The sequence below is a fragment of the Macaca mulatta genome, chromosome 3 (assembly GCF_049350105.2).
Source record: "Macaca mulatta isolate MMU2019108-1 chromosome 3, T2T-MMU8v2.0, whole genome shotgun sequence".
In the NCBI taxonomy this organism is placed as follows: domain Eukaryota; kingdom Metazoa; phylum Chordata; class Mammalia; order Primates; family Cercopithecidae; genus Macaca; species Macaca mulatta.
Window position 1 is genome coordinate 122,252,179 of NC_133408.1, and position 8,622 is coordinate 122,260,800.

The 8,622-nt window shown below is 38.6% G+C and overlaps 1 protein-coding gene across 1 annotated transcript in view; it reads right to left on the bottom strand.

The window, feature by feature from the left end:
* Window positions 1-8,285, bottom strand: part of SDHAF3 (succinate dehydrogenase complex assembly factor 3) — a 66,275-nt gene extending 57,990 nt beyond the window's left edge. Inside the window, exon 1 of the mRNA XM_001089986.5 lies at window positions 8,086-8,285. Coding sequence (XP_001089986.2) covers window positions 8,086-8,259 — 174 coding nt within the window. The 5' untranslated portion in view covers window positions 8,260-8,285. The remainder of the gene's footprint in view (window positions 1-8,085) is intronic.
* Between the last annotated feature and the right edge of the window lie 337 nt (window positions 8,286-8,622).

Here is an 8,622-nt window from a genome sequence, read left to right on the forward strand (position 1 = left end):
ACAAGAGAGCTCTGGCTGGCATCAGGCCAGTGCCCCTCTGGGATGAAGCTTCAGGAGGAAGGAGCAGGCAGCAATCTTTGCTGTTCTGCAACCTCTGCTGGTGATACCCAGGCAAACAGGGTCTGAAGTAGACCTCCAGCAAACTGCAGCAGACCTGCAGAAGAGGGGCCTGTTAGAAGAAAAACAAACAAACAGAAGGCAGCAACATGAACATCAACAAAAAAGACCCTCACACAAAACCCCATCCAAAGTAAATCCATGAAGATGAGGAAACACCAGCACAAAAATGCTGACAATTTCAAAAATCAGAATGCCTCTTCTCCTCCAAATGATCGCAACTCCTCTCCAGCAAGGACACAAAACTGAATGGAGAATGACTTTGATGAACTGACAGAAGTAGGCTTCAGAAGGTGGGTAATAACAAACTCCTCTAGGCTAAAGGAGCATGTTCTAACCCAATGTAAGGAAGCTAAGAACTCTGACAAAAGGTTACAGGAACTGCTAACTAAAACAACCAGTTTAGAGAAGAACATAAATGACCTGATGGAGATGAAAAACACAGCATGAAAACTTCATGAAGCATACACAAGTATCAAGAGCCAAATCGATAAAGAGGAAGAAAGGATATCAGAGACTGAAGATCAACTTACTGAAATAAGGCGTGGAGACGATATTAGAGAAAAAAGAATGAAAAGGAATGAACAAAGACTGCAAGAAATACGGGACTATGTGAAAAGACCAAGACTATGATTGACTGAGGTTCCTGAAAGTGGTTTCTTGAAACCAACGAGAACAAGGAGACAACGTACCAGAATCTCTGGGACACAGCTAAAGCAGTGTTTAGAGGGAAATTTATAGCACTAAAATGCCCACATTGGAAAGTGTGAAAGACCTAAAATCAACACCCTACTGTCACAATGAAAAGAACTAGAGAAGCAAGAGCAAACAAATTCAAAAGCTAGCAGAAGACAAGAAATAACTAAGATCAGAGCAGAACTGAAGGAGATAGAGACCTGAAAAACCCTTCAAAAAAAAATCAATGACTCGGAGCTGATTTTTTGAAAAGACTAACTAAATAGACTGCTGACCAGACTGACAAAGAAGAAAAGAGAGAAGAATCAAATAGACACAATAAAAATGATAAAGCATTCCCTTTGAAAACCAGTACTAGACAATGATGACCTTTCTCACCACTCCTATTCAACGTATTATTGGAAGTTCTGGCCAGAGCAATCAGACAAGAGAAAGAAATAAAGGGTATCCAAACAGGAAGAAAGGAAGTCAAATTGTCTGTTTGCAGATGACATGATTGTATATTTAGAAAATCCCATCTCAGCCCAAAAACTCCTTAAGCTGATAAACAACTTCAGCAAAGTCTCAGGATATGAAATCAATGTGCAAAAATTGCAAGCATTCCTATACACCAATAATAGATAAGCAGGGAGCCAAATCAGGAGTGAACTCCCATTCACAATTGCTACAAAGAAAATAAAATACTTAGGAATACAACTTACAAGAGACACAAAGGACCTCTTCAAGGAGAACTACAAACCACTGCTCAAAGAAGTAAGAGAGGAAACAAATGGAAAAACCTTCCATGCTCATGGATGGGAAGAATTAATATTGTGAAAACGGCCATACTGCTGAAAGTAATTTATACGTTCAGTGCTATTCCTATCAAGCTACCATTGACTTTCTTCACATAACTAGAAAAAAAATTACTTTGAATTTCATATGGAACCAAAAAAGAGCCCGCATAGCCAAAACAATCCTAAGCAAAAATAACAAGGCTGAAGGCATCACGCTACCTGACTTCAAACTATACTACAAGGCTACAGTAACCAAAAGAGCTTGGTACTGGTACCAAAACAGACATATAGATGAATGGAACAAAACAGAGGCCTCAGAAATAACACCACACATCTACAATCATCTCATCTTTGACAAACCTGACAAAAACATGCAATGGGGAAAGAATTTCCTATTTAATAAACGGTGCTGGGAAAACTGGCTAGCCATATGCAGAAAACAGAAACTGGACTCCTTCCTTACACTTTAAGACCAACTCAAGATGGATTAAAGACTTAAACGTAAAATCTAAAACCAAAAAACCCTAGAAAAAAACCTAGGCAATACCATTCAGGACACAGGCATGGGCAAAGACTTCACGATTAAAACACCAAAAGCAATGGCAACAAAAACCAAAATTGACAAATGGGATCTACTTAAATTAAAGAGCTGCTCAGCAAAAGAAACTATCATCAGAGTGAACAGGCAATCTACAGAATGGGAGAAAATTTTTGCAATATATCCGTTTGACAAAGGGCTAATATCCAGAATCTACAAAAGGAACTTAAATTTACAAGAAAAAAAAAAAACCATCAAAAAGTGGGCAAAGGATATGAACACACACTTCTCAAAAAAAAAAAAGACATTTATGCTGCCAACAAACATGAAAAAAAGCTCATCATCACTGGTCATTAGAGAAATGCAAATCAAAACCACAATGACATACCATCTCATGCCAATTAGAATGGCAATCATTAAAAAGTCAGGAAACAACAGATGCTGGAGAGAATGTGGAGAAATATAAACACTTTTTACACTGCTGGTAGGAGCGTAAATTACTTCAACCATTGTGGAAGATAGTGTGGTGATTCCTCAAGGATCTGGAACCAGAAATACCGTTTGACCCAGCAATTCCACTACCAGGTATATACCCAAAGGATTATAAATCATTCTACTATAAAGACACATGCACATGTATGTTTACTGCAGCACTATTTACAATAGCAAAGACTTGGAACCAACCCAAATGCCCATCAATGATAGGCTGGATAGAGAAAATGTGGAACATATACACCATGGAATACTCTGCAGCCATAAAAAAGCATGAGTTTATGTCCTTTGCTGGGACATGGATGAAGCTGGAAACCATCATCCTCAGCAAACTAATACAAGAACAGAAAACTAAACACCACATGTTCTTACTCATAAGTGGGAACTGAACAATGAGAACACATGGACACAGGGAGAGGAACATCACACACCCGGGCCTTTCAGGGGATGGGGGAAAAGAAGAGGTAGGAGCATTAGGACAAATACCAAATGCATGCAGGGCTTAAAACCTACATGATGGGTTGATAGGTGTAGCAAACCACCATCGTACATGTATACCTATGTAACAAACCTGCACGTTCAGCACATGTATCCCAGAACTTAACATAAAATTTTAAAAAGTAAAAAAGTACTTCCTTTGTAGCAGTAACTAGGAACAAATACAGATGGGAAAAAAAAAAGAAAAAAGATAAAAAAGAAAAATTCTAGCACTATATGACTACTTTCATTCTCTCAACTCCTAAATGTTAATGTTTTATCTTTGACCAACTTCCCCAACACTATAACCAAAAGGGGCACTTCCACCCACATCTTTGGTCCACCAACTACAGGTAGTAACTTCCAAATCTCTATCTCCAGCCACAATCTGTCTCCTGAGTATCAGACCAACATATATCTCTCTGAACATCTTCACTTAACTGTTCCATAAGAATGTTTAGCACAAAGCACACCAAATTGAACTCATTCCCAATCTGTTCCTCCTATATGACTATTCTGGTTACTGGTATCATGCTCCAAACTCAGGAGTTATCCATTCTGTTTTCTTCTCCTTCACTAATACTGTATTAGTCAACAAGTCAAGTTCCACTCTACTTTAAAAGAAAAAAAAAAAATTTTTTTCATACATCTATATCCTCCATTTTCAAGGCCTCTGTCTTGGTTTAGACATATACCTATTTGAGACTCGGATTACTACATCCATCTACTAACAGTTCTCCCTACTTTCAATCTGGTTTTTACTTCAATTATTCCTCTATGTTGCTGCCAACATGATCTTTCTAGAATACAATTTATGTCATTTCCACCATTTAAGAAGCTTTCAATGATTCAAAATAAAAACTTAAAACCCTTAGCAGAATATCCTGTCTCCTGCCACCTCTTTAGCTTTATTTCTTCCCCATCTTCCGTGTAAAACACTAAATTCCAAACACAACACTGCAGTTCCTGGAAAAAAGTCATACTGTTTCTTACCTCGATGCCTCTGCATATGTTATTCCCTCTTTCTAGAAGGTTCTCTTTTTGACATGGTAAATTTGACCTACTCAAGGCTTAACCATCTTGTATAGCTTTCAACTTCCTCCATTTCTCCTTGATCCCACAGCATTTAATAGACACTCATACTATATTACAATTGTCTATCCTTTTCTACTAAACTTTGAACACTGTGAAAGTGAAAATACATTTATTATTCATTTTTGTGTCCTAAATGCCTAGCACATTGTCTGGAAATAGCAATTGATCAAAACTATCTGAAAAATGTTTATGCCTTTTTCTAGAAACAAAACACTTAAAAAACATTCCCCAACAGACACAGAACAAAACAGGTACTTAAGAAAAACAACAGGAACTAGGCAAGAGGCAACTGAGAAAAATAAATGGGACAGAAAAAGAAAAATTAAACACATGAAGTCTCTTCAGGTAGCTCCTGAGAGCACTCTTGCATGCTCTTTGTCTCATATTCTCTCACCAACATGTTTTATCTATTTAATCTTCAATGCTTATTCTGATTTCCTAGAAAATAAGTGGTAGGCACAGAGAGAAAAATAGAAAGCTTTACTTAAATCAGCTATTCCTCAAAAATGAGCACAGTCAGAACTTTCAAAATGACATAGTTAAGACCCCTGATCTATGGAGTCTCAATTTCACTTCTAATAGTTACCTCCTAAGAGTTGAGATTACAATGCACATTTTACAAACCAGTTATCGTACATTCTCCCTTAACAGGTTCCCAAAAACTCTTCCTGAACTTTATTTTTTCTCTTATAGAGAGAAATTATATAAATTCCCTATTTACTCTGTAAACATGCTTTTACATTTATATACTTAAAATACTTTCCTTCCACGTTGCCCCAATTGGTCCTTGAACAAAAACTTCTCCCAGATGAATTCTCTCTACTACTATATTGCCAGTTTTCCAGGATCACAAACGAAAGGAACTAGAGAACTCTCTTCCAAATACGGGGCCTCTAGTGTTCTTGATCCCTTTCTTTTCTTCAGTGGTAACTTACCCAACGTTGCCCACTGATGTAAAACAAATTCAGAATCCATTCAAGTTCACAATTAAGTTTAGATGTGTGTGAGGGACTGGGATTGTGTAGACCAGACTCTACATAACATATAAAGTTAGAAGTCCACAACAGTTACTCTTAGTTTGATGTAAACGTAACCATTAAGTAATATTCAAACAACAGGTGCCAAGTTTGTAATGAGCACTAACTGAAAAATAAAGGCATAAAAATCCATGTCATATCTAGCAGTATCTAGTATAACAGTCATAAATTAGATGTTCTGAAGAACATGTGGGGGAAAAAAAGACTTGGAAGTCTTAAATATATTACTCTCTGGTGATAAAACTTCTCTAGCCAGGTTTTTTTCCCCTCCAATCATTAGCTCTTCTCTAGCCCTACTCTTTCAAAAACACCAGTTCTTCAAGTATCTTTCTTGGTAGGATCCACCCTACCACGTCTAAAAAAGACCAGTTTTTCAAGTATCTTTCTTGGTAGGATCCAACCTACCACGTCTAACTCCCAGGCTTAGGTTAAGCTGCCTTGCAACTGTGATAATTACGTTATCCAAAGAGATCACTATGTTTAAATTTATCTTTACCTAGCTGCCAATTCATTAATTCCAGTAGATCAACAATGGTCCGGGAAGACAGGAAAACTGTTCTCTACAGACGCATGTCAACTAATAAATTCAAACGGAATGAGGGAAACAAAAGAACCACCATTGGAACGCAATGGCAAAATCCATCAATGAATGCTAAGATTAGTAGTCATCTGCAAGCCTGAGAGTACCTACCCCCAAATATGTATTAATTTCAAAAGGGAAATAGTAAGTTTACAGTAGAGACACCAGGCGGATTATTACTTTAACCAAGTGATCACAGTTATCATCACCAGTAAGAAGGCATGTTAATATCACGTGACCTGTGACATTAAGTGTTGAGAAGAACACTTCAGCCCCTGTGGTATTCTCAGTAATGCGTAAAATCAATTAAACCATGAGAAAACACCAGACAAACTCAAATTGAGAGGCATTCCATAAAGTTAACAGACCAGTACTTTTCAAAAAATTATCAAGGTAATGAAAGATAGGAAGACGAGGAACTCTCACAGAATGGAGATTAAGGAAAAAGAATGACTAAATGCATTGTAGAATCCCCATTGGATCCTGGAACAGAAAAAGGACATTAGTGAAAGGGCTGGCAAATTGTAAATAAAGCCTGTAGTTAATAGTATATTGTAGCAATATGAATTTCTTGCTTTTGATCACTGTACCCTGATAATGTAAGATGCTAACATAGGGGGAAACAGGATGTAGGGAACTCTGTACTGTCTTTCTAACTCTCCTGTATGTCTAAAATTATTCCAAGAGTTTTAAAAAGCTCAATTCCAGTTACCAAGCCTACTAGGTCAACTAACGCATTTTTTATTTATGCAGTTCTTTTTTATACCCTCTTTCTCTCCTACAACCTATTATCAATTTTTTTCTGAGTTGCTACTCTTTCCTACTTTTTCCCTAAAAGGCTTCCAAGTGTTTACGTTTTAAGACTTCTCAAAATAACCTTATTTCCTCCCAACAGAGAGCTACTCTCCTTCCTGTAAGGCCACAAAATGACCTACCTTAAAAGATGTAAAATACTTTAATACAGTATCTTATAGCTTCGTAACAATTAGCAATACAAAAGTGCTCGTAAATACATTTACATATGTAAATTTTGAGATGCATAAACACTTATTATTTTATAGATGAGAAAATAAGACCAGAAAAATTAAGTGATTGACACTTAATATTAATAAATGTCAGAGACTGAATCTGAATCCAGTTCTTCAGGCTCCAAAACCAAATTACCTTATTAAAATAAAATGCTCTGTACCTGAAAAGCGTCAACTTCCTTGGCTTCAGACAAGCGAATTACATCAAATAGACCATGATTTTCAAGGAAGGTCTAAATTTTCCTATTGTTCTAAATGTCAAAAAGCTTCAATAATTATACAAATAAGAATTCTGGAAATCATTGCAAAGTTTGTGCTCCCCCTAACCATTCTTTTGATTTTTTAAAAAAAGCAGACTTTAGTCAACTCCCCTTCAACTTTTTAGGTCGAAGAATCGCTTACCTCTACTTTCATACCAGCTCCAACTCATGCTTTCAAGTATCTGAGCTGTAATTCCAATTTCTAATTCCATTCATTTCTTTATATTTGCAAATGAAAACTTGGGGCAATCCTGCAGGGCCCCGAGCCCCACGAAATACTCTGAATATCTTTTGTCCTTCACTCAAAAAAAACAAAAAAAAAGTCAAACGACTTATTGCTAATGCATGTGTCCGTTTAACATTTAGCGCAACGGTGTAGGGCGATGTAACACTGACTTGAGACCTCGGAGGAAACAACTTTCACCTGACTTAACTGGCACCAGCATTTTTCTCCTTCACAGTTTGTAATCTCCTGCCTTTTGTAATCTATAATCTTTTTCATGTTACCTGATTTCTATATCAGCCAAGTGAGAAAATTATTTAAACCAAACCAAAACAGCTGAGATTAAAGAAATCATAAATTACGGAAATAAGCCTTTAAATTTGAAAACTAGTAAGAGAAGCATTAATTTATTAACGGGCGCTTACTATGTGCAAAGGCACTTAAAAGAACAAAAAGCTCCTGAGGTCTTTGAGCACTTAACGACGACTTGCTCATTTTTGTGATCTCCTACCCTCACCCTTCCAGCACCTGGCATCTGCAGGAGCTGAAAAGTTGAACTGAATTGGGGACGCTGAAGTAACAGGATATGCTCCGGGGAGAAACCCGTGGGAGAAACCTTGAAAGTGTTATCGAACAGCATTACGCTGTTTAATTCAAACAGAACAGGTTGCTGCTTTGTTTAACCCCGCATGGGGGACTGGAACGAGAAACCGGGACACCGAGGGACCCCAAAGGTCTTGGGCAGAGAAAAGGGGGCGTCACTTGCCTCCCATTCCTGCAAGAAACGCTGGGCCTCGTCAGAACCAACGCTCTTATGTCTCCTAAATTCGTCTTTCACGTACTGGTCGCCCAGGGCTTTGAGGTCCGGAGGCAGAACACGGTGCAGCTGCAAGACGCGCTTGTACAATGCCCGGACTCGAGAAATGTGCCGTCCCGGCATAGCGCCGCGGGTCAAGCGGTGACTACGCCTGCGCAGAGGGACGACACGTTCCAGCCCTTCTGCGAAATTGCGTATTAGTGAACCGGAAGGTAGACGAAAGAGGGCGCGCGACCTCTATCCGGTTTGGTCCCTTCCAGAATCAGGTCCTTCCGGAAACCCAAGCTCCGATGCGGGCGGAAAACTGGTCGGTCCTTCTCTAGGAGGGGCGTGGCCCTCGGGGAGTCGCGCCTGCGCCTCGTCGTGGCTTCTTCTGGGCAGCGTCCTGGCGACACAGGCCTTGAAAGAGGGAGGTCAGTAGTGGGCAGTTGTCACTTCTCAGTCCCACTCCACTGTCTTTTTCATGCAACTTCGTTTCTGTTCCTC